The sequence below is a fragment of the Muntiacus reevesi genome, chromosome 3 (genome assembly GCF_963930625.1).
Source record: "Muntiacus reevesi chromosome 3, mMunRee1.1, whole genome shotgun sequence".
NCBI classification, from domain to species: domain Eukaryota; kingdom Metazoa; phylum Chordata; class Mammalia; order Artiodactyla; family Cervidae; genus Muntiacus; species Muntiacus reevesi.
The window spans coordinates 165,839,232-165,865,666 of NC_089251.1; the positions used below are offsets into that span (position 1 = coordinate 165,839,232).

At 43.0% G+C, this 26,435-nt stretch overlaps 1 protein-coding gene across 5 annotated transcripts in view; it reads right to left on the reverse strand.

The window, feature by feature from the left end:
- Positions 1-2,237: 2,237 nt before the first annotated feature.
- The window catches only part of ARID1B (AT-rich interaction domain 1B), a 409,096-nt gene continuing 384,898 nt past the window's right edge, over positions 2,238-26,435 (reverse strand). For all 5 annotated transcript variants that reach the window (XM_065931065.1, XM_065931063.1, XM_065931067.1 and 2 more), the window contains 7 exons: positions 21,807-21,945; positions 21,376-21,548; positions 14,279-14,429; positions 11,425-11,521; positions 9,249-10,032; positions 7,165-7,295; positions 2,238-5,006 (listed from right to left, as the gene is read on the reverse strand). In XM_065931065.1, the coding sequence (XP_065787137.1) occupies positions 3,285-5,006; positions 7,165-7,295; positions 9,249-10,032; positions 11,425-11,521; positions 14,279-14,429; positions 21,376-21,548; positions 21,807-21,945 (3,197 nt within the window). In that variant the 3' untranslated portion in view covers positions 2,238-3,284. The remainder of the gene's footprint in view (positions 5,007-7,164; positions 7,296-9,248; positions 10,033-11,424; positions 11,522-14,278; positions 14,430-21,375; positions 21,549-21,806; positions 21,946-26,435) is intronic.

The window sequence follows — 26,435 nt, forward strand, 5'->3', positions numbered from 1 at the left end:
ATTTGATTGGTCACTTTGGCTCATTTATAATACTTTCTTTGCTTCCTTGAAGGTGAACAGATAATGGGAATTTGTACATGGTGTTTGATAAAAAATGAAGTATTTCCAACAGTTGGTAAATGAATGATTTCAGGGCGAAAGCCATCTTCTTTTCGTAAAAGAGGTAGTTAATAGCTTACATTCTGCATCATCAAACTGTTCATAACCCTTTTAAAAAATCATTCTCTATTATAATTTTTAAAAAACCACCTAACTAGTTTTTGAATAAGCCACATTCACCAACAAAAACTGATTCTATATCATTCTTGATCTTAAATAAAAACATTTGAGTAATTATTTCCGCACACATGCCACCCAGTAATATCTTCTGTGACATTAAAAAATTGAAATACCAACACATTCAACTTTATAGCACCATTCCAAAATACTAAACTTTCTTTGCACCTTTATTTTAATCTTTTTTTTTTTTTGTACACATTTAAAGTATGGGCATCCTGTAAATTTCTGAAAAGCCTCATAGGAAAAAAAACAACTAATTTTTAGGACAAAGCAATAACTCAGTTTGTAGGCAAGATGATGTCAGGCAGGCTGTAAGTTCTTCATGGGCTTCTGTAGTCTTCATTCTGGGGTGAGAATGTAGAAAGGATGCTAAAATCTTCCTGGATTATTCTAGAGATTACATCGCGTTATCAGTATGTAAAATCTTGTTGCTCAGTGGTCACTCTAGATATTGATTACAACTCAAACCATGACAACAACAGTCTCTTGTAATGTTTCACTCTTTAGATTGACAAACTTCAAAGTTTGTATACACCTTTTATTCATACTCTGTAAGAGAGGAATTAGAATAATATTGAATTCCCTCTTACAAATCTCCAAATTTGAAGCTTGGAGCACTAGAATCTGTTCTTAGCAAGCAGATAAATTTAAAGTATAAATGGGTTTTAAATTCAACATAAATTTGGCTGCATTATTATATAAGAAGACTGACTAATGTGGGAGTTGACAGATGATGAGAATGCTTGCAGGAAAAAAACCTTTTCTTGTGACACGAGAGTCCCATTCCACCCTCTCATTGTAACCGAGCACTCTCGTCTAACTCTTCCATGTATTACTGTGAATAATGGGCACCCAGACAACAGGTCTGGCGAATAAACTTGGAAGTTTTGAGTCTGCTGAGATTGGCAGGGTGGTGTGAAGAGGTAGAGTCAGAAGGGTGTCCGCTAACGGTTTAACTCTGCAGCAGTTTCAAAGAAATCGATTGTTACACAAGAACAGTCAATGACCCAGGAAGAAATTAAGTTTAAACTAGAAGTGACTAGTAATCAAAAGCTACTGTGCACCAGGATAGGAAGGAATATGAGAATATTAATATGCCCTGAAATAGAAATAATCACTTTGCACTATGTACACCACATACAATATAACATATTCTTTTTAACATTGCACAATATAAATATTATACAAGGTGGAGTAAACTAAATGCAAAATAACTTTGAGGCACACAGGAAAAACACGGAATAGATTGAACTCTGATCGAAATTAGGATGGGGTTAGAAAAAGGCAGGGTGTTACACTGTCAGGCCAGTGATCTCACCTCACGGGCTGGCAGCCACCGCCCCCAGACACTGAAAATTCTCATACCACCATGTTGTCAGAGTTGACTGCTTCAAACAAAGGCCAGTTATTTAAATCCTTTGAGAAAATCAAACTCTTGCTCCCCACTCTAAAGTAGGTAACCCTTAAAGGCCCCTCCCGACCTCAGGGTTTCATAACGAGGGGCTATGTTAGTACACGGTTGTTTCCCCCCTTTTTCTTGTTACTTGGTTACTATGAAACCGTTTTAAGGAAACTAGAACAGTATTCAAGAACACCCATCACAGTGCTTAACAAGATTTAATGTACATTTATTCTTAACATGTGGAACATATAAAGATTTTATACTGAATAAATGATATTCATTAAGCCAGAGGAAAAGGAGGAATTTACATCAAGTTTTTTTGTTTTTTTTTTTTTAACTACATTATCTTGAAATACAAATGTGGATTCTCGTCACTGAAAAAATTTTGAAGTTGTGTTTCTTCCTTTTAGTTGTATTTTTTTTTTTGTCTGTACTAGTAACCATTGTGTAAATCAATCCATATGCAACCATTTCCACACCTTGATTCATGAAGCAAATTGTGATCAGCTGCTCTCCCGAAATAGAGCATGACTTTATACATACAGAAACTTGTACATTACCCTCTTTTTTTTGTTTTTTTTTCATTTGTTTTTGTTTTTTATATTTTTTCTTTTTTTTGGAGATATGGCCCTAATGAAAAAATATATAAAATAAAAATAAAAAATTATTTAAATCTACCATCACTTCGTAGTTACCACATCATGAAAAAGAAACTAAAAACTTTTTACTAAAAAAAAAAAAAAAAGAAAAAAGAAAAAAAATGAGGGTATGTTTAATGTACAACTTCTATATACATCACAGCCCAAAGGCAGTAAAAAAAAAAATATTTAAAAAATGATTAAAGGAATTGTGAAGAACTGTCATGTGGAAGGTCAAACGACAGACAGCAGACATGACGGTAGTGGTGAGGAAGCAATTTCCGTTGATCGTTGTCAGGTATGTTTTCAATCTTAACTTAAAAATGACCATTTTGCTCCTAGCCTAATGTAACCATTTTTCTGTGGAGAAACCAGAATCATTTCCTATTTCAACCGCTGACTGATAGACCTTTGCGAGCCCCTATACCTACATCTCTAGAAATTTCTATTGCACAGAGCTTTGGACGATGGGATACAGTTGCAATTTTTTCATTATTTGAAGAATAACACAGCTAGGAAATTGATAAGTTTTCGCCTTTTTGTCTCAGTGTGGTGAAATTTTCCCATCTTATAGCATCTTTTGCTGTTAACTTTTTTTCTTTAAAGTCAATTTGCTTCCCAAAAAAATGTAATACGACATGGAAAAGAACATTAAAAAGAAAATCTGAAAAACAAAAAGTGACCTTTGAATGCACTAGACAGCAACTTTGGTTAAAAAAAAAAACAAAAAACAAAATTAAAAAAAAACCCAAAAGGATGTACTTGTACACACAGACAGCAAATATTAATTTTATAACTGTTTGAATTAATTATCTCTTTAATTCCCAATTGGTAAATAGTGGATGGGGCAGAGGAGCAAAGATTTTCTTTCCTTCGTCCTACGCTGGAGAAACAAGAACAGAACATAGCCAGTTACACGGGAGCCTCTATAGTCTTCACTCACACAGGCTGCCTTCTCACTGATGTCATAACTGCCCGATCTGAAACAGTACATCGCAGATGACCGATGCCACCAGAGAGTTCAGAACGGCTGATATGGAGATATCCAGCAGTCGGCCCTCGTGCAGAAGGAACTCGGAGCGGTTCTCGTCCACTCTGGCCATGGCCAGCAGCGCCTTGGCTGCCCTGCACATCATGTCCACGCTGGGGGGCTCTAGGGGCGGGGGCTGCATGTGCATGAGGTTGTGCTGGCTCTGCTGATACTGGGCCATCGTGACCCCATCCTCTAGGAAGCTTATCAAGTTTCCGATGCTTCCCTTCTGCACAGCTATGGCCCTTGCAGCCAGCGCGTCCCCTTGGGCAAGGTTCGATAAAAGCGCCATGGACATTTCTCGACAGACTGGGTTTTTGCGATCCCCAACGTACCTAACTAACGTGGCATAGAATTTCTCCTGACGACTAAATGGAGGCGTGGCCAAGATCAGGTCCACATTGTTGTCCTGAATGCTGAGTTTACAGAGCGTCTCCAGCACGAGTCTCTGAGGCGACAGGACAGAGTTGGGTCCCACTGTGGGAAAGGGGTCTTGTGCCTCCGCTGATGGGCACACCATCCAGTGCAGCAAGCCATCCAAAATTGGCAAGCAGATGCTTTCCGTGTAAGCAGACAAGTCTAGCTGCCCAGAAATGTTGGCCAAGGTGACCAACGTGTTATCCCTTAAGACCTCGAGGCAGTCCCACCACCACTCATCTTTGCTGCAGGCCACCCCTTTGTCCTCGTCTTCCTCCTTCTCGTAGGTCTGCGGCGCTCGTTTTCTCTCGGGATGCTCATGGTGAAGAAGAATCAGCTTCCCCAGGATCAGCACCAGGCCTGGGTGTTTGGACATTTCTGCATCATTCCCAGGCACAAAAGACAAGCTCCGGACAATATTGGACACGCAGATGCAGCGCTTGGCCAGCGAGTCCTGCCAGTGCGCGATGGTGCAGAGCGGGGCCTCGTCCCGGCTCCTTGGCTCGTCCTCCAGCAGCTTAATGTTGCGGTGACTTTTGGCTTGATGGATTCCGAAGGGAAACTTGCTGCTTTCGGTCTGGGTACCAGGGTTTGTGTCTTCAGGCAGAGCCCCTGGCCGCGCAGACAGAACATCATCGATGGTTGCGATGATGCTTTTCTCTTGGTGCTCGTCAGAATCCCCTTTGCCTTCCTGGTCTTTCTTTCTGCCTGTGGAGCTCAAAGGGGGAGGTGGCCGCCTGCGAGGAGGAATCTCCATCTTGCTCTCGAAGTGAGTCTGGATGTGCTCGGTGGTGTCCCCCCCGCCGAGCTGCCAGTGCAGAAGTCCACTGCTGAACTCCTGGACGCGACCCAGCTTGTCAGAGCGGTCGACGACAAACAGGTTGTTCTTTTTGACTATCTTGATTGGCAGCTTGTCAAATTTACTGGCTTGCCTGGGCTTCTCCTTTGGATCTGCGGTGGCGTCAGGGGAGGCCCCAGTGCTGCTCCTGTCCTCCGTCTCCGCCCTCCCGCTGTCTTCCTCCTCCTCATCCTCCTCGTCTTCCTCCTCCTCAATACATTCAGCATCTTCTTCCTCTCTCCCAGAATCGTCGGCCAAGGACTGGCTGTCGTCTCTCTTCGCTGCACTGTGATCAAGTGCTTTTTGGCTGGGATCTCCCACTTCATATTCCATAAGAATTCCAAAAATGTCAATCAGGCATTTCCTGAAGTACTCTACTAAAAGTTCAAGAAATCCGGACAACTGGAGAGGATGAGAAAGAGAAGAGGTACAATGTCATAACCTCTCTGGTGTGACTGAGAGGGTGAAAATCCTGCTAGCTAGCCATGCATCTCTATGATTATTTTCACATTTTAATGTGGTTTTTTTTTTTTTTTTGGTAGGCCAAGGAAAAGAATCCATGTACAAGTTAGAATTATCTTCCTGAATTTTTCAACAATCAACACTATCTTTCTCACTTGGTGTTTACTTTCTTACACCATTAACATGAAAACTTACTTGTTACTTTCCCATTTCTGATACTATCCCAGAGGGAGTGCTCTGCTGTTTACCTTTGTTTCTGGTTTAGACACAGTACCATTCTTACTAGAAGAGTGGGAACGTGGATTTTATAGACTCATTCACCCAAAGTGAGTGTGTTCTCCTCTCTTATTTATCTGAAACTCTGCTTGCCTAGATTTTTATGGTTATTATTCTTAGGATTTTATGGTTATTTTTGTCTTAGGTGCCATAGGTTATTCTAATTTACATTCTCTATATATTTTGGGGAGAAGATAATTTCAGCAATGTAGTAGCTCATAAACACAGAAAATTACAAACAAATCAATTTAGTCCCTGAGATAAATGAATGAGAATGTTTCACAGAATGCACTTTTATATTTCAGCTATTCCCAACTCCAGCCTAAAGACAAAAGCAACTCTGAGAACCAGCTTTGTTTCCTTTAAGCGGATGTTTATGTCAAGAGAACCAACACACTCCCCTCCCTCAACACCAATGCTGCTGCATTTAGGGATGATGAATGATAAGTAAGTAAACAAGGATTTCTTAATGATAGGTGTTATGGAAATTGACTGTAATTTCATTATCTGGCTGTAAGTTTCCTGCAAGGGGGTTTTAAAGAATTATAAAGAAGTAAGAGGACACCAAGTACCAGCCAGGTGAAGCTTGCTTTTAGGGTACAAAGGCACAGTTTTTTAGGTGGGGGTCTGGACACCACCCCCTCCCCTACCTCGCCCCCAACGTAAAGCTTAGTTTTCTCCCAGGACAAGGGAAGAGGGAAGATTGCTGAAGCAATGCTGGTTATGAAAAACTGTGCTCAATACAGCTCACCTAGCATAAGGATGGAAATTTATTATTCTAGCAAAGGTAGTATATGTTCTTCTAATACTTATTTATTAAAACGGACTTCATGCGATGTTTATGACCTTATTAATATACTTGGTATCAACTGAAAAACTGCCTTTCAGGGCTAAAATGACAAATTAAAGGAGAGAAGAAAAAGGAAGTGGAAGATTCTGGTCCTAGTTCAACAGAAGGGAGGGAATTAGATGTTTTGGCTTTTTTCAACAAAAGCAGAGTTGTTCATACACAGTAGGGAAAATGACCTTTTCTGATTTTTGTTTCTAAATATTTCTTAAAAAAATCTGTAGTCCAGCTGGCTCTTGACCCTTTTTCCTAATCCTCAGCTCCTTCTCTCTTCCAGCTATTATACTAGAAGCTACTTCAAGCTTAGCACAGATCAAAGGAGGGTTTTTAAAGGTAGAAGGCTTTTAAATGACTGCTTCAAAATAAACTAGAGGGGGGCAGAAATGGGAGGGAACACCTCAAGAAACAAGTTTGACCATGACTTCATTACTACTGCAGTTGAACGATGGTTCATTAAACTGTTTACTTCTCTCTTTATATATATATTTTCTGTAATATAAACACTCTTTTTAAATTTCATACTTTTTTAATTAAAAGAAAGATGTTAGGTCCCCCTGAAAAACAGGGTAAAGTCTCACTGCAACTTACTGCGTGGTGATGTCTCATCCAACACTGACTACAGTGGTAACTTTGTGTTACATCTGGATTAATTCTCACTGGCCTGCTAATGCTCATTCTAAACAAGTCTGATTTTGCCACTATTGTCTATTCCACGCACACACATGCATGTGCACAGAAGGTCACTGTTTTCTTATGAGAAATACACATGTGTATTTATACTAAAGAGTGAAATAAATTATTGTTCCAGACAAAATTCTCAGACAACTATACACTGATTGATGTTGGTTTATAGTTAACTGTAATGATAAAACATTTTAGCTGCTGAGTCCTAACTGCTTTAGGCATTAGCTTAAGCATTATACACTACATTTTCTTACTCTAATTTGGCTCTCAGTTGGACTGGTGCTGGCTTACCTGGGAGAGATTGAAAGTAGCAACAGTGCTGTCATCATATAGAAGAATATTAATAGTGTCCAAAGCCCACGTACTTTCAGCCAAAAGACCTGACTTAAGGGACATCATCACACGCCAGGCCTCTGGAGTAACTAAAAATGGGTGGAAGAAGAAGGACATGATTAATATTAACTCTACGCGTGAAAGAATAGAAAATAACAAAAGAAGAAGAAAAAGCAGAATGTTAAGTTAAATACTGATTTAAACAAAGGTTCTGAGGGACAGTTAAACATGGTCATTTCAGGTGGAGGTTGACAACTGACTAAGAAACATCTATGCAAAGCAGAAGAGCTTTCTGCTTTGCAGGTTAAACAGAGGTGGGAATGATTCTTTCTGTATTTGTCTTCTTTGCCTCTATTCACAAATGTGTCAAGGTAGCATCTTCAGAAGCTTGGTGAGTATGCAGAATATAAGCAAAATTTAATTCCCAAACAGCATGCTCACTGATAGAAAGCTTTCATTCCTCCATGCCGTCTCTGTCTGAGCTCTGGACCACAGAGCATGCTGTTGACAAGTACTAGCATTTTGACAGTTCTGGTTTTTTAGGAGCTTGGCCTGAGATGGAGGCCAAGAAGAACGATGAGAGGAAAGGTCTGTAAGATTTGTCACAAGATGGGGCTAGAGGGGAGGCCCACTGTGTGTCTGAAATTTTAAGGGACGCTGTCTCAGGAAACTGGTGGAAGCACATGGTGTGAGCAGCTGGAATTCCCCACAGCAGCAGCCAGGCCAGATGCCAACTCCTGTGCGGGAGGGGCCGTGGGTATCCACCTTTGTTTTAATTTCATCTAATTTTCAAATTTTCTAAGAGAGGCACATAATACTTGTGTAATAGAAAGGCAAATTTTAAAATCAGGAACATAAGTTTCCCTAGGCTGGTATAACATGCACTAAGAATTTTTTTTCAAATTTAAATGTATTTATTTACTTAAATTGGAGAAGGAAATGGCAGCTCACTCCAATATTCTTGCCTGAAAAATCCCATGGACAGAGGAGCCTGGTAGGCTATAGTCCATGGGGTCACAAAGAGTCAGACATGATTGAGTGACTAATACACAGACACACGTTTACTTAAATATCTATACATATGCACAAATACATGCATATATTTTTACATATATATTACCATATGTAACACAGTGCCCAGGGTCTGTTTCTTTCTTGCCTCCAGCACATCCTCTATGTAGAACTCCTTACTTCCCCCAACCCCCTTCCTTAATGTCCAGTGATTAAAAACATTGGTCAAAATTTAAAACATTAAATTTTCTAAACACTGCAAAGAACTTCGAGTCACGTGATTTTGAGATTTTTTGGGGGGAAAAGTTTGGATAAAACTGAATTCTGTTATTTCCTTAGCTGTGTTAAAAGTACTTCAAAAATGATGCAGAAAAACTGTGTGTACTCCCAGGTTTTCCAAATCTCTAATTAGGATTTAGAAGATTCCACCCGGATGAATGCATGACATCAGTGTTCACCCGAAAGAGTTCCTTGGTCCCATCAACACTGCTGCAGGGATCACCTAAATTCTATCCACATGTGAAGTTCTATATAACACATTATGTATCTGTCTATGCAGTACAGTCAGTTTTCTGGTTTTGTTCCTGGGGGAACTCACTGTCTGTATGTCCTTACCAAAATTATAGAGTGGCTTGCTGTCAAATTTTCTCAGGCCACCCTAGTGTTCCATCAGCCTCGCAGCTGTTCTCTTAAGCACACATGGCAAAGATTATGTGTTTGGTTAAGACCAGATCTTTAAGCCCAAAATACAGTCTACAGTCATCAAGGAGTCCCTGTCTCTCACCTGGGGCTCTGCCCTCTCACACAAGTCATACTCACATGCAAAAAATCCATTTTAATTCTCCCTCTCCTCTGGAGCTTAATTCAGAGAAGCGCCTTCCAACTATTGCTCCTGCACAAAAGCATATCCTGATAGTCTGCAGCCACAGAATTTCATCCCTTTGAGGTTATCCAACTACATCTAACCCAAAATTAAAATTCTAGATGACAACAGGAAATCATTTCAGGAGCAGAGCCTTGGGAACGCTTACCAATATCTTTTGAGGTAATCTTCCGCCTTTGTTTCAGGACTGGCTGTGAGGCTTCCACAGAGCCAGGAGGGAAGGTGATTTCCCTTCTGATGGGGGGTGGTTGGGGGGGCGGCCCAGTGACCTGGGACGTGGGGACGGTGGGCATCACCTTCTGCATCTTCATGGAGGGGAGGAAGGGGGACTTGCTGGGAGACATGCGGCTCTCCAGGGAGCGCTGGAAGGAGGCGGGGCTGGGCGCCCTGGAGATGTGGTTTGGCAGTGAGGGTGGCGTCTGGTAGGACGACTGAGGCGGGCGTGTGATGGGCTGCATGGAGGCTGAGGAGGACATGTAAGGCTGACGCTGGCTGACGTGGGAAGGCCACTGGCTCTCGTGGTTTATCCTCTGATCAGGGACCATCATGTCATCGGTGCGGTTCATGCCGGGGTAAGGCGGGGCCTGCGCGGGGCCGCCCGGGCCTTGCCTGTTCTGGTAGGGGTAAGGCATATCGTTGCGGGTTGCCCACATGCTCTGCTGAGGCCCTTCGCTGGAGGACGACTGCATCGGGCCGCCCATCATCTGCGGCGGGATGGCGTGTGGCTGTATCTGCCCTGGGCCCTGCATCCTCTCTCGGTTGTAGGGGTACGGATACTGTCCCTGCAGGGGCCTCCGGTCCGGGCCGGAGTAGGAGCTCCCGTACTGGTTGTACATCTCCTGCTGCTGGCTGCCATACTGCATGTTGTACATGTCTCCCTCGTGGCGTTTGGCTGGAGGCCCATACATGCCATCCATATGGCGCTTGTAGTTCTGAAAATTCACAGAGACAGATCACACTGATGTGCTTTTATGGGTATAATCACGTGCTTAAATTAGGCAAAATAGTTATTACCTGGTGGAACGTTCATTTCAAAATGAATATGGGAAGCTCCTACGTCCACGGACTAACAATTTATGTGCGATATTCAGTACTACACAAACCACTGCACGCACTCTGTTTGTTTGTACTTCAAAACTTACGTGGGGAAAAAACAGCCTCCTCTCCTGGTATTCTCTGGGCAGGTTTGGGAGAGCAGGGTGTGGGTGAAAAAACCAGCCTCCTCTCCTGGTATCCTCCGGGTGGATTTGGGAGAGCAGGGCGTGGATGACCAGCACACAGGCCGCGCAGAACCAGGGCTTGGAGATCACGGTCACGGGGATGGCTTGTGTAGGCAGACGGAGACCTCACCACAAATGACAGAGTGCTCTGAGGGCCAGCCCGAAGGGCTCCGGGACTAAACAGACTCCTTGGGCCTAACTTGACAGAAAAGCCTCCACATAGAGCTTGGCTCCTCACGCCGCCCTGTGCCCCTGACACCTGACGTTGGATGAACCCTGCCCCAGCCTCCAGAAGGTCTGGGTCTCCTTCTCCAGGAGAACCTGAGGACAGGGCTGGTACGGCCTCACTGAGCGCCGCTCCCAGGAGGCTGGGGCTTCCACCACTGGACGGGGTGGGAAGCTCCTGATCAGAGCGCGGGATGGAGGCACCCATATGGCGGAACACTGTTTAAGGTCAGCTGATTTGATGATACAATTCACTATACAGACATGCTCTAGTCAAATTAATGTTTAGAACGCCTTGTATTTTACAAGAGGTCTTAGACCTGAAGAGTTGTTTAGCAACAGCAAATTCCTGTGTCTGACGCGTGCTCCTCTGTGTCAGTCGTGGTAGCCGCAAGGTTATCTCACCCACCTCGCGACTGCTGAGCTGCAGCATGGTGCAAACAGCACGCACCTACACACCTATCCTACACAGCCTAAATATGTGGGCATTAATATCTTATTCTTAAAAACAGATCAGCCTTCACTACTAGCATATAGTATTTTAAGCATGTTCACCCTACATATTCTCTGAAATACACTCAAATTTCTGTGCTAAATTGTCAACTGATATAATAGTGTACAGAATAGACATATGTCTAAAATATACTTGAATTTGGGCTTATTATTTACAAGGATGAATGTCCTTAACTTCCAATAACATATTTTCAAGAGCTACTTCTAACTTGCTGATTTCAAAATCATAAGAATACTTTTTAGCATAAGCAAATATAACCTGATTGTTACATGTCATTTTGGTTATACTTCCTAAAACTCTTCAGAAGTGTGTGAGTCTGAATTTTAAACAGAAAGCACAGAGATGCACACTGCTCGCCAACTCACCGTCTGCTGTGGGTACAGGCCCGGCTGGTGTCCTCCGTATGACGGCTGTCCTGAGGGAGGGCCTTGGCCTGGGTACTGCTGCCCGTAAGGTTCATGCCTAGAATGAGTCATTCAAAGAAAACTTCACTGACCTCGGGCCAAGGGAGGGAGGAAGAGCCCACTTCTGGACACTCCATGCCGTCTTTCCTCCAAGGCACCCTCCCAGCAGGTACTATGAGCTGCGGCAGCACTTCCACTCCCAGAGGAAGGAGGGCAGCACCCACTCTGGGAGTGCTGCCAACCCCTGGCCAGCGAGGCGAGGAGTCCCACCGGATGGGCTGGCATCCTCTGCCTTTGAGGGACCAGGGAGGGCATGACAGAGACCGAAGGGAGGCATTAACGAGTGTCAGAAACAACAGGAGCACCTGAGAGTCAAAGCAGTGCTTCTCGGAGCACCGGAACATTGACACATAAATGTGGAAAATGTTTCTAACGTCCTCATCATGAGTATAAAATGTGCAAGTTTTTAAAGGAATCCTTCAAAATTAGTCCAAATGATACTAAGTTGGTATAGACATAACTACTCAAAATTTCAAAGTTCTATGACCCCAAAAGGCTACAAAAAAAAAAAAGGATAATAGGGATGATTTAAATGTACTTCTATTAAGTCTTAAAATGGGAATAAACATACGTTTATTTCATATTGAGAAATTATAAGTACCATAAAAATAAACGTTTAAAAGAACAACAGAATTGAAATTTTAGAAATTAAGCTGGTGTAGTTAGTATACTGAATTTTGTAAGGAAGAACGCTGGTCAAGGAATGAGAATAAGAAAGAACATAAATGAAGATTTAGAACTTCACATATAAAACAGGCAAGTTTCTGCTAATGACATTGAAATCTGGAGGTAAGCTTAGTTAGGAGAAAAGAAATATAATTGATATGGAAATTTAAGCTGAACAAGTTAACACTTTTCAGAAGAAAAAACTTAATGAAGGAAATCCTAATGTTGTTTAGTCACTCAGTCGTGTCCGACTCGTGTGCGACCCCATGGACTGTAGCCCACCAGACTCCTTTGTCCACAGAGATTCTCCAGGCAATCTTCTCGACCCAGGGGTCGAACTCATGTCTCCAGCATTGGCAGATTCTTTACCACTGATCTACCTGGGAAGTTCAAATCCTAATGTGAGAAGGCCAAAATAACTTCTATACCTGGACCATGCCACATTCCAGAAAGCATTTGAGAAGAAATAGAAAATACATCTTCCCTGGTGGCCCAGACGGTAAAGCATCTGCCTACAATGCAGGAGACCCGGGTTCAATCCCTGGGTCAGGAAGATCTCCTGGAGAAGGAAATAGCAACCCATTCCAGTATTCTTGCCTGGAAAATCCCATGGATGGAGGAGCCTGGTAGGCTACAGTCCACGGGGTCGCAAAGAGTTGGACACGACTGAGCAACTTCACTTCACTTCAGAAAAGTATATTTGCTCAGGTTCCTTTAAGAATATATGTCCGAGGATGACTGTTCTCCTTCTGATCTCATCAGCCTATCCCTTGCCTCTTCCCCCTCCAAAAACTTTTCCTGGACTCTCAAAAATAAACCAAATCTTAGTAAAAATCCTTGATCTGGTACATCAGACCTCACACAGCGGTTAAGTGACTAAGGCAGATTTCACAACTAAACCTTCACTAGAAGGTCAGAATGAGAAGTTGAGATTTCCCAGTCACTATTAGAAAGTACAGTGTAGCTCTGAGCGTGCGATACTGTGTAACTCAAAAACCAGGCTCACAGAGAATGCTAGAAAGAAACCTGATTTGGTAAAAGAGTGATTTTTCAAACCAAAATTTCCCTTTGTACTAAACCAGGGACACCTGACTGCTTAGCCGGACCTACAAAAGCCAGCATGTGAACTGAGAGGGAGCAGTGTAGACCGAGGCCCCAGCAAGGAAATGATGAAAACCACGCCTGTCCTGAGGCCTGCCTCAGAGCAACAGTCAGAAAAAGAGCTCTAATTTACCTCCACTGGTTTTCTTTAAAAATGAAATATTCAGTTGAAGGCTTGGTTTCTAAGCAAGTCTCCGTAGGAAGGTAATTAACATGACAAGCAAAGGATAGGTCGTCCATGGTAAGGACCACGGTCAGGGGCCTTCTTCACAAAAGTCCACCCTAAGCCACTACTGGAGGAACAGGTTCCGCTCTGAGACATTTCAATGACTTTCATTCTATCTTATTAAAATAATCTGGGCCAGTAATGCATCCTTACTTGCCATTTTAATATCAAGGGGATGTCCCGAGGAAAAAAAAACGTTGCCCTGGCTTTTATCAGAGATGTTTATTAAGGAGCAAAGCACTCCCTCTCAGTTTAAAACGTTCTCAGGGGACAGTGGGAACACCTGAAAAAACAACGCCTGGAAGACATTACCGAGAACCCACTGCTGCCGAGCCTGCTGACAGCCCAGCATAGCACCGCTGCCCAGACCTCGGCCTGTGGGGAGGAAGGCCGGCACTGAGGTCACGGCAGGAGCCACACGTGGGCCCTGGGCGGTGATCTCGGTGTGGCGAGAGTGCCGGGACAACCTTGGCTTTTGCATTCTTAGGGAGAAGACTTGGGCCCTGGCTAGCCCAGCCCTGGCATATTTCTAATTTGTGCTTCCGGGCATTCGCTAATAAACACAGCTGCACTGGTGGCCTGCGGACAGGGTCCTTCTCCCCAGCTCCTGTTACAGTCAGTGACTGAAGGCAGCCACCTGACATGCGCAGTTCTACTGAACTTCAGCAGGAAGCAGACATTGGCTGCTAGGGCTCAGACACGTATGTGTGGAAAGCACAGTTTCGAATAAGTCATCTCATCTTCATCTTAGGAAATACTCACCTTCGGTCGTAACTAGCTCCGTAGGGAAACTGCTGCCGCGGCCCCATGCCCAGATTAGACATGGCCCCAGACGGACTCTGGTTGTACATATCCTGCATGCTGCTGGTGGGCATCTGTCCTTGCGTCATGAAAGGCTCGCTGCTTCCAGGCACTGAAATATTTACAGTAACAGACAAAAAATTAAGCACTTTCAAATGCCAAAGGGCCCAAACATCCCTTTCTAGTCAGTGCTGTTATCCTTAATATGACAGATAACAATACCGATCAAAGAGCATAAGGTCTCTGAAGTTAAGATGGGCCCTGTTGAGGCAGGATTCTAAGTTGACCCCCCTTCACGTACACATCTTGTATGAGTCTCCCTGAGTGTGGGGAGAACCCATGATGGGATGGGATGTCACTCCCAGGATTAATCTACATCCCAGGGCAAAAGGGATTTCAGAAATGTAATTAAAGTCACCAATCACCTTGCTAAGCTAACCAAAATGGAGAGCATCCATGCGGGCCCTTTAAGTTGACATCGTAAGAGACAGAGCAGATCAGAGACACTCTCCCGCTGGCCTTGAAAGCCAGTGCCGCGCAGGGCAGAGGCCCACATGTTAGGAAGCACGGCAACCACTAGAGGCAGAGCAGGCCCCAGATGACAGTCAGCAGGAAAACAGGACCTCAATCCAACAACTGTGAGAACCAAGTTCCACCAACAACTCTAACGCGCTCAGAGGAATGGAATCCAGGCTTCCAGCTTGACTTGTACTGTGACCCTGAGCTGAGAACCCACAGAACTTGGAGGGCATATGTATGCTGTGTGTTTTAAGCCATTTGTGGTAATTTGTTATGCAGTAATATAAGAAACAAACACAGGCCCAGATCCATACTTATTTGGGTTAAGTTGCTAAATCTCTAACTTTAATTCCTTATCTATAAAATGAGGTTGGTAAAATCATCTCATGAAGTGGTTTGTAAGGAAGAGATATGAATACAGTTAGTTCCTTTCCCTTTTAGAAAAAAAAAAAAAAAAAAGAAAAGTGAAAACCTTAACAACCATCCATGCACTGACTTACTCTAAAATCAGGATGAAGAAAATCATGAGGGAGTAAGGACAGCTCAAGAAGGGATGAGATATTTCTAACAAGGGGTAGAGTGTCAATTAGGTCAAATATGCAAATTAGCATTTGCTCACAGCCTGAAGGAAATTGGGTCAAGCCCAGAAACTAGCCTGTAGGCAAATTAAACATTTTAATGCAAATTTTAATTGATATATACTTATTACTACCACCTGCCTTTATCCTATGAAGGTTACTTTTATGTTCCATGAGATAAAAGCTGATTACAATTTTGTGAGCTGATAAAATTTGTCTGGTTGGTTGAGAGGTGCAAATAAAGAAGTCTGACACTGGTAGAATATATTTTGCTTTATAAGGTGCTTTCAAATACTTCCTATCTTACATGCTCTTATATCAACCTCCAGTAGAACCAGTTTCGAAGTTACTTTCCAGTTTTGAAGTTATTTTCCATTTCTTGAAGAAAGTAGGGAAAACCACTATACCGTTCAGGTATGACCTAAATCAAAAACCTTACAATTATACAGTGGAAGTGACAAATAGATTCAAGGGATTAGATCTGATAGACAGAGTGCCTGAAGAACGATTAACGGAGATTCATGACATTGTACAGGAGACAGGGATCAAGACAATCCTCAAGAAAAAGAAATGCAAAAAGGCAAAATGGTTGTCTGAGGAGGCCTTACAAATAGCTGAGAAAAGAAGAGAAGCGAAAGGCAAAGGAGAAAAGAAAAGATATACCCATTTGAATGCAGAGTTCCAAAGAATAGCAAGGAGAGATAACAAGGCCTTCCTCAGCGATCAATGCAAAGAAATAGAGGAAAACAATAGATTGGGAAAGACTAGAGAACTCTTCAAGAAAATTAGAGATACCAAGGGAACATTTCATGCGAAGATGGGCTCAATAAAGGACAGAAATGGGATGGACCTAACAGAAGCAGAAGATATTAAGAAGAGGTGGCAAGAATACACAGAACAACTATACAAAAAAGATCTTTACCACCCAGATAATCACGATGGTGTGATCACTCACCTACAGCCAGACATCCTGGAATGTGAAGTCAAGTGGGCCTTAGGAAGTATCACTATAAACAAAGCTAGTAGAAGTGATGAAATTCCAGTTGAGCTATTTCAAATTCTAAAAGATGATGCTGTGAAAGTGCTGCACTCAATATGCCCCCAAATTTGGAAAACTAAGCAGTGGCCACAGGACTGGAAAAGGTCAGTTTTCATTCTAATCCCAAAGAAAGGCAATGCCAAAGAATGCTCAAACTACCATACGATTGCCCTCATCTCACACACCAGTAAAGTAATGCTCAAAATTCTCCAAGCCAGGCTTCAACAGTACATGAACGGGGGACTTCCAGATGTTCAAACTGGATTTAGAAAAGGCAGAGGAACGAGATCAAATTGTCAACATCCATTGGATCATTGCAAAAGCTACAGAGTTCCAGAAAAACACCTATTTCTGCTTTATTGACTATGCCAAAACCTCTGTGTGGATCACAACAAACTGTGGAAAATTCTTAAAGAGATGGGGATTTCAGGCCACTTGAACCTGCCTCTTGAGAAATCTGTATGCAGGTCAGGAAGCAACAGTTAGAACCGGACATGGAACAACAGACTGGATCCAAATAGGGAAAGGAGTACATCAAGGTTGTATATTGTGACCCTGCTTATTTAACTTCTATGCAGAATACATCATGAGAAATGCTGGGCTGGATGAAGCACAAGTTGGAATCAAGATTGCCGGGAGAAATATCAATAACCTCAGATATGCAGATGACACCACACTTATGGCAGAAAGCAAAGAAAAGTGACAAAAGTGATAAAAGTGAAGGAGGAGAGTAAAAAAAGTTGCCTTAAAACTCAGCATTCAGAAAACGAAGATCATGGCATCCGGTTCCATCACTTCATGGCAAATAGATGGGGAAACAATGGAAACAGTGACAGACTTTATTTTCTTAGGTTCCAAAATCACTGCAGATGGTGACTGCAGCCATGAAATTAAAAGACTCTTGCTCCTTGGAAGAAAAGTTATGACCAACCTAGATAGCATATTAAAAAGCAGAGACATTAGTTTGCCAACTAAGGTCCTTCTAGTCAAAGCTATGGTTTTTCCAGGAGTCATGTATGGATGTGAGAGTTGGAGTATAAAGAAAGCTGAGCACTGAAGAATTGATGCTTTTGAATTGTGGTGTTGGAGAAGACTCTTGAGAGTCCTGTGGACTGCAAGAAGATCAAACCAGTACGTCCTAAAAGAAATCAGTCCTGAATATTCATTTGAAGGATTGATGTTGAAGCTGAAACTCCCAATATTTTGGCCATCTGATGTAAACAACTGACTCATTGAAAAAGACCCTGATGCTGGCAGACTGAAGACAGGAGGAGAAGGGGACAACAGAGGATGAGATGGTTGGATGGCATCACCGACTTGATGGATATGAGTTTGAGCAAGCTGCAGGAGTTGGTGATGGACAGGGAGGCCTGGCATGCTGCATTCCATGGGGTCACAAAGAGTCAGACACGACTGAGCGACTGAACTGATATAAAAAGATGCATGACCTCAATCATAATTAAAGAAATCCAAGATGAGGCGTTTCCCCCTCTCCCCTTCTGACTGACAAATATGAAAAATGATAATAATCATTCTTAGTCAGAGGGTCCACATAATCATGTTAAGAGTGTTAAATTGATATAACTTTTGCCAATACCTGCTATGGTAAGGCTGTATTTTGGTGACCTTCCCCCACAAAGAAGGACATCTCTGGGTGCTCACAGCCTGTGGAGTCCCCATATACTGGGAGGCTGGGCCTGGTCACATGACCAGCTCTGACCACTGGGAAACTGGCAAATGTGATGCGGCAGAGGGCTGTAAGCAGCTGCAAGTGAGGCTGTGGCTCCTGGAGTGCTCCTTCCTGGAGCTTGTCTCTCATGGCACCAGGTACCCAAGAAGCTCCATGGAAAGGCCCCAGGAGGAGGCCCCAGCCAACAGCTCCAGCTCAGCTCCCAGCCAGTCTCCGGATGACACCGGCCATTCAGGTGACACCTGAGCTCAGCAGAGCTCTCTGTCAGGCTTCGGATGACAGTCACCGCCTGAGTCCCAGCGAGTACACCCGGAGTCAAGAGCTACCCCACCCATCACAGGACTGAGAGATATAATTGAGTGCTGTTGTTAAAGCTACTAAGTTTTGGGGTAGTTTGTTAACAACAGTACAAAGTAAACCGAAAAAAATGTTTGTTACAAATAGTACTCAGTAAACAAAAAAAGAATTGTCATTCTTTGATTCAGTTATTCTACTTCCAGGAATCTATTTCACAGAAACACTCTACAAGTGTGAAAAACAGCTAGCTGTACTTCAATAATCACTGTATCATTATTTATAATAACAAAATATTATGAAACAAACCATGAATTACTAGAGCATTAAAAAGAGTAAGTAGGACTATATCTGTGGATACTAATAAATATTCAAAATATATACTGTTAAGTTAAACAGTATATAAATATTCACTACTGTTTACTTAAAAGCAATGAATTGATCAATTTCTCAATCAGTGATGAATGAGTGAGTAGGTGGGGAAGGAAGGCAGGAGGACAGGCAGGGTCAAGGCTACTCAGGGCTTCTGGGTCTTAGAGGAGGCTCTTTTATCTACCATCCCACCACACTCCAGGTCAACCACACGAGCAGCAATACCAACAACAAGGGGCGTGATATTCACTGATATTGGTCATTAAATAAAAAATCAGAGCCCCACCAAGTTCACTGACAGAATATGGTGAAGTGAGGAATGGAAAACTTTGCTGTGACAGGGGTAGGGCTGTAAGGAAATCTGCTTCCTGTGGGCTTTGTTTACCTGCTTTAACTTGGTACTAAATATACCAGTATTGGAAGGTAGCAGGTAAGCTGAAGTACATGGGGGAAGTGTGAGGGCTTCCCGCCGAGCCACTGTATCATTTACACAGTGGATGAAAACACACTATAGAGCTACCTGGTACCTACAGCAAGGTAATCCAGTCATCCCCTCTTCACCCCCACACTTATTTTCATTAAAAAAATATAGGCATAAGGAGACAAAAGAAATAGAACTTATGTTGTCAAATATAGCATAATAGATAGGATATTGGAATAGTTTTCAATAACTTTGAAACCGGATTCCAAATCATAATTATTTTTCCACGTTATTGTCATATTTTCAGAGTCTAAAGGTATTATACAACTACCAACAGCACTAACGACACATTCTTTCTGGCATCTCATACCACGAAGGAAAACAGTTAACTCCAACATTCACAAAGCTCTTGAATTTCTGAGCTTACGGATTTATTATATGTTTTGCAAAATCTTTACCTGAAATAAGCAGCTCAAACTTTTTGAAAGGACAAACTATATATTATCTTGTTTTGTGTAACAAGTATATGAAATACATATGAAATATAATTTCATTTAATTAAATGGTAATGTGCCCACCATTTAAAATTTTGAGATTCTTTTTTAATTTTTCATTGCTCCATAATACTTGTGAAAACCAAGGCTTTAGGGCTTTATGCTTCTCTCTACTTAAAACAATGTTATCAATAAATTCATGCAAAAGCACTATTATTTAAGGGATCCCAGAATAAATACTTCCATAAAAACGTCATTCACTACTTTTTTGTATGTTTTTCAGGAACAGTCATACCATGCCTCAATTTCACAGGACTCCGCTGCATTAGGAAGAGCGTCAACAGCACCTGGAGCTTGGGCGCCAGTGGAGAAGCGAGAGAGGGCAGCGGCTGAGATGGCTACAGTCTCAGGGCTGAATGACCGCTGGGGACTGGTACACCCAAGGGAAAAACCCAGCCTGGGTGTTTGTTCACGTCAATGAGAACTCTTGGGGATCTTGTCCATCCTACAGTTGTTGATACCATTTCTCTGCTTGGTTCTCCAAGATCATCCCCAGTACAGTGCTCTGCCAGCTCCAGACACACAGCCTACCCCTCACTGCCTTGACATCTACAGTGAACTCTGGTTTCCTTTTCTGTCTTGTTCATTCCCAGGTGTCCACACCACAGGCAGTAACAGCCACCTTCACTTCCCGCTCTCTCCCGACTGCCCATCTCTCAGTCACCATCGCTTGGTTCTTCTCCCTTAACCCCCACATTCAACATTCAATCCATCAGCACGTCCTGCTGTTTCTACCCCCCACCCCCTCACAGACATATACTGAGTGGTTCCATTCTCTCTCCCTGCTGGGTCTCACCCCAAGCCCTCACCTCCCTGAGGACTCTGACAGTGGTCTCCCCAACTTGACCCTCACTCCTCTCCAATACATTCTCCCTAAATGTCCAGATAGTTACTCATTTATTTTTAACAACAACAAAAACCCAGTCACCTCACATCCTGCATGAGAACCCCGAACTCATCAGCACATGCAGGAAGCGGACAGGCTCTGGACCCGGGGCCTGGATGTTCTCAGCATGGCCCTCGCTCTTTGTGCCCAGGAGCCTCCACCCCCCACGCACACCAGCCTCACTGCCGCCTCGCTCCCGTCCCCCAGAGCCCCTGCCCGCCCTCCCTCCCAAGGAGAGGCCCCTCCTCCTACGACTGCCCCACCCCCAAGGCCATTGCTCTGTGTCCTTTCTTCCTGGTTGTTTCTTTTCGTCCGTCGAAAACCATCTTTAGTCACATATCGTGGTTTACCTTACTTTTTATCTGTTGTTGGTAGCCTGTCAGCTCCACAAGGGCCTGTCTGGTTTACCAACTTAGCACCCAGCCCATGCCCAGCCCAACTCGGGGCAGCACCAAGAGCACCTCTGCTTACGATACGTACCAGTCACTCTTCTAAGGCCTGTACTTATGTGCATTAACTCAGCTCCTCTTCATGACCCCTTATTATCCTACTTTCCAGATGAAGAAACCGAGGCATAGAGATGCTAAGTACCTTCCTCAAGGCCAGAAATTTAGTAGGCTGTGGAGCTGGGGCAGCGAATCAATCACAGGACAGCAGAGGAATGCCCTTTGGACCAACCCCGCACAGAGGGCCCTTGGCGTTTACCTTTCCGCATCCCTCCAAAGGGGTCCTTGTTGGGCTCGTAGGGCATCCTGCCCATCACGTCCGGCATGCTCACGCCCTGCTGGTACGGGGTGCTGGGAGTCATGGAGTTGCGTTTGGGGAACGATGACTCACTTGCGTCTGAGAATGGGTCGTGCACACTGACGGTGCTGCTTCTGATGAGATGAGAGACATGAAAGCTTAACCACAGAGCATTAGTCACCTGCCAACGCTGATCCCGAAAGTAAGCTAACCTTGAAATCTGTGTACATGGGAAAACCATCCAGAGTACATTATATGACTGAAACTGGGGGTAGTCAATATTTAAAAACTCACTAGAGAACACCATTTTCTCTCTCTCTAAAGTCTGCTCCAGAAAACTAAAAGACAGACAAATCTAACTTTGTATGGCTCACAGAGATCTTTTAACATACCTTCCACCTTGCATCGGGGTCACCTGTCCATGAGGGGTGGAGGCTGGAGTAGGTGGCTTCAGGTCGCCTGGAACCTCTGCCATCGAATTACTGCCAGTTGACTGCGGGGTCTGTGGACCTTGCAAGGATCCTGAGTTAGCTGATAGTAGTGATACCAAGAAAAAATAGGGGAAAAACTAGAGGTTATCAAGTGAGCTCATCCTTGATAGTTATTCTTTTAAAAAGGGAAAGAGAAACAGGACACCATCTCATGTAGAAAGAGTAACAATATCTATTGCTGGTAACGATGTAGTAAAATTAACTGCTCTTAACATTGTTTATGGTGAAAATCAGTAAAAGCTTTTTTTCCCTAAACTCTTTGGGAAACGCACTTCAGATATGAGCTGTAAACACCTTTTGACTGAGTAAATGCTTTCTTTCCTGGGTATTTATCCCAGGAAAATCATCTAATATAAAGAAGGTTTTAGAAGGCTTATTTTAGTGTTGTTTATAATGAAGGTAATCTGAATGTCTAAGAATAAGGAAAAATGGGACAAAAAGTTTGTTTTATCAATTTGATGGGCTATTGTGCTACTTTAGAAAAACATAAAAATTATCAAGGTCTTAGGCAATGAGAAATGTTTAAGTTGTAAAGAAATGGTACAAATTAATAATGAGGTTTGTATCATTTTTCCATATCTGGATGTGTCTATGCTGTCATTAACAGTAGTTTTTGGAGCTATGAAATCATACTTTTTATTTACACAACACAATTCTTATTGGTTTAGAATTTAATGTCATTATCAGAGTAACAAGATTGGGCTTTAACTATAATTACACTATAATAACAGAGGCCAGAATTGAACAGATCTTTTTAAAACTTATGTGGGATTCATGAAAAAAATTAATCCCACTTAAAAACATAATATTTTAAGGGCTCTTGCTTTATCATTGATCATAGTCCTTAGCATGTTAGGTGTTGGATAGATATTGGCTTCACTTATTAATTAAACAAACATTAATTGAATGAATATTGTGTGCTGTTTCCTACTGTTGGAATTTATCAAATTGACTGAAAAAGATAAAAATTCCTGCCTACATACATACATATGATACTTTCAGAATTCTAACTGCAACAAATAGGATTCTGGTTGCTTATAAACAATAATTTGCATACATTATTATCTACAGTTAACGAACTGTACAATTACCACACTTTACTTTAGGGGAAACTGAGTTATACAAACCCTGGAGATCACAGAGTGCGCTATTAGTGAGTAAGAAATGGGGTCTATCACTTCTACTCAGAGAGCTTCAGCTGAACCAACATGTCTGCATGGTCGGGGCCTACTTGGGAATGAATACTGAGGACTGGTCAACAGAGGGTGCTTTCCATAACACCTCCCCTGGGTGCCTAGGACGAGAGTGAATCAGGGAAGACTAGCTTTAACTATAGATACCTTCTTAGATGTAGATACCTTAAAATAAAAACTTACCAACTCATGCTTCTAAACCAAACCAGAATTTTACCAAATTCAGTTTATTATACTTGTATACCAAATATGCATTTCCAGAGTTTTACCAAAAAATGCATATTTAAAAAGTAGATATAATGAAAGAAACAAGTAGAGTCTTTTACAAATATAGAAGGATAACCCTACAAACATGACTGCCCCACAGAACTTGGCAGGGGAAATAACTGATTTTTTAAACTCAAGAAGCAGACTACAGAAGCCAGCACAGCTTCCTTGGAACAGGGCTCACAAGGCCGTGAGTTCAGAACGGCCCTTATTTGCAAGTATTCACATTTACAGCTAATAAAAAAAAAAAAAAGGAAACATTCTCCCCTCTCGCCAGTGTGTTTTCCTTTCCTTCCAGGGAAAAAAAAAAGAATGCAACCTCTGGAAGCTGCTAACAGAGGAGGCTGGCTCTCTAGGATATCCCTACCTTTTGCCAGAAGCTACAAATGTATACTGGAAAGTAAACAATGGAAAGGTTACTGAAGGTTAAGTACATTCACACACTTCAGACAGAAAGGGCCAGACTCCTAGCTGGGAAGATAATTTACACAGCACGGACCAGGTGCCCTAGTTCTGGCTGGGGTTGCAGGAAGGAGGGTGGGGAGATGAGGCATAGCTGATACGCCCCAGGTCTACGGCAACCAGAGGTCACCCAGAGGGCACCTCTGTTTATAACCCGAGCCCTTTCTCATTTATCTTCCACTGAGGATTCCCTAGTTGGATCCATGACAGGCTCTGTGACATCACCTGTCAGCTAATAATAGAAATTCAGTCAGCCACCTGCCAGCAAAGATGGATGGGTTTTTGGTTACAGACTTACTAATTGAAAGTGGAGCTTCCTCCCCCCACCCCCACCCATTCCTCCCAGCCAGGTCCCCTCCCCACCCTATCCCTACCCCACTCTAGCTTACAGGCAGCCCAGGCCCTGGATCCCTGTGGCTGTTCATTAGATCTTCACAAACTTTTACAGTTGGTTATAACAACAGCCCCACCAGCACCTCAGAGCTGCAACCACACCCTCAGGCCCTGCTCAGGTTTCATTCAGGAGCCTTCCTTTGGTCGACTTGCTCTAGACCCCAAAGACACAACCTGGATCCCTGGGGTGAGAAGCCACACAGCCATTTGACAGTGAAGATCGGGGTGAAGGCTTCAAGGCTAAGGGGCAACACCTTTCAGAGGCTGACAGGACTGAATTTCAAATCCTATCAGCCGTGTCACATCCGAACTTAAACAGGGGGATGACCTTAAGTCATTAGCATTTAGGATTTAAGTTGGTTCAGAATGAACATTTGAAAAAAGAATCTAGAATGTTTCTGAGGAATCTTTTAGTTGTTTGGATGTATCGGTAAGGAATAAGCTACAGGTAGCTTCTTATGGGGAAAAAACCTGACTTAAAGAACACAAATTTTGGCTGAAAATTAGTTTAAAAACTTTTGTAGTATATGAGGCCCTGACATGGCAAAGGTTTGGGAATAATTTGTTTCCCTTCTCTGACAATAAAAATGTTTCAGAAACATTTTCCTTAATCATAGGTCTGGAATCAAAGAGGCCACTGATTCACAGATGCTGGAGGAAATGCCTGGCTTTTGGTTGAGAGGCGACGTTACTCACTGCCCACTGCCTGGTCCGTGTTTCTGTCCTCTTGCTGAGCAGTGTGCAAAACACGTGAGCCATGCAGACTGGCTCTGTGCACCCCGCACTGTGCCCTTCAGGCTGTGCATTGGCTGAACTGCTAAATTCAGGAAGCTTTCCTCCCGTTTCCTGTTTCACAGACTCAGGATCCATTTGGACCACTGAGAAGAATGTATTATCAGAGGTGCGCCTGCAATCCGAGCTCTTTTGTGCAGTTAAAGCGATAATGTTGCCATAAAAACGGTAGTTTAAAATAAAGAGGGGAGGAGGAAAGAGCTGACTGTTCAGAGCACAGGCCCTGCACTTTCTGAAGTGTCTGTACCTCAGCAGGGTTTCTTGTACCGAAGCTGATGCACACTGGGAGAGCTATTCTCCATACAGAAGTACAGACCATTCAGTGACACGAGTTCTTTCCTGGCAAATAAAATATACCTTCAGATCTTTGCAGACATCGCCACTTTGGTCCCTACACCCTACTGGGTTTTTATTTTGGAAAAATAGTTTCAGAGCTGTTCAGAGGCAGCTTGTTTTACTCTGTGAACTGAATGTAATGTTGTGAGATTTTCGAAATTAGATTTCACAGTTTTTAAAGTCCACCATAACTGGCAAAGGCTGTGGATCTTTAAGGATGGGGTGAGAGAGAGGAACTTCTCTACTTGTATTTAGAACCTACAGATCTATATTGAGGTGTGCTCATTACACGTGTACCCTGGGCCTTAAGAGTATTTATTTGAGATCTCTTGATTAGTGGCCTTAGATATTAGCATTGCCCTCCAGATATCAGCTAGATGAAGTAACTAAAAGAGAAACAACTCCTTTCTTTGCTCACAGGTACCACTTTCTGTGTGTAAACAGTTTACCTATCACAGCGCTGCTTTAAGCACAAGTGTCGTAGGTACACCTGGCTCTCCAATGCTAGAGCCAGATGTCTGGCTCAAAGCCTGGTTCTCCCCCTCACTAGCAACAATGGGCCAGTTCGCTGAGATTTTATGTGCCTTGGTTTTCTCAGGGGTTTTAGAACAGTGTCTGTATTATAGAGCTCATATGAAGATTAAATGGGAAAGCCCTGGCACACTATAAGTGCTCAAGAAATACTGGCTATGGTCATTTGACTGCATAACAAGCCTGTGTTGGGGGCCGTGGCAGGTGCAATCAGCCCCACCTCATACGCAGGACAGTGTGAGCGAGTGTGACCAGCACAGGGCTTGGACATGGCCAGAAGCAGACCACAGAATGATCAAACTTAACTTGAGTGAGGTCACCCAGAACTAAGGATGATGCAAACCTCTTCTCATCTTCAATACTGGATTTATCAGAATACAGTGATTCAGTAATTTCAAATCTGAAATGCTAACAGTAGAACAGAAGCCAGCAGGAGAGCCAAAAGGATGGCAGGGTGTCCAACAGCTGAGTGGAGAGACAGCAGAGAAGGCAGGTACCATTTGTATGACTTTGCTTCTGCGAATTCAAGTGAATTGCCATTATTCCCAAGCAGTAT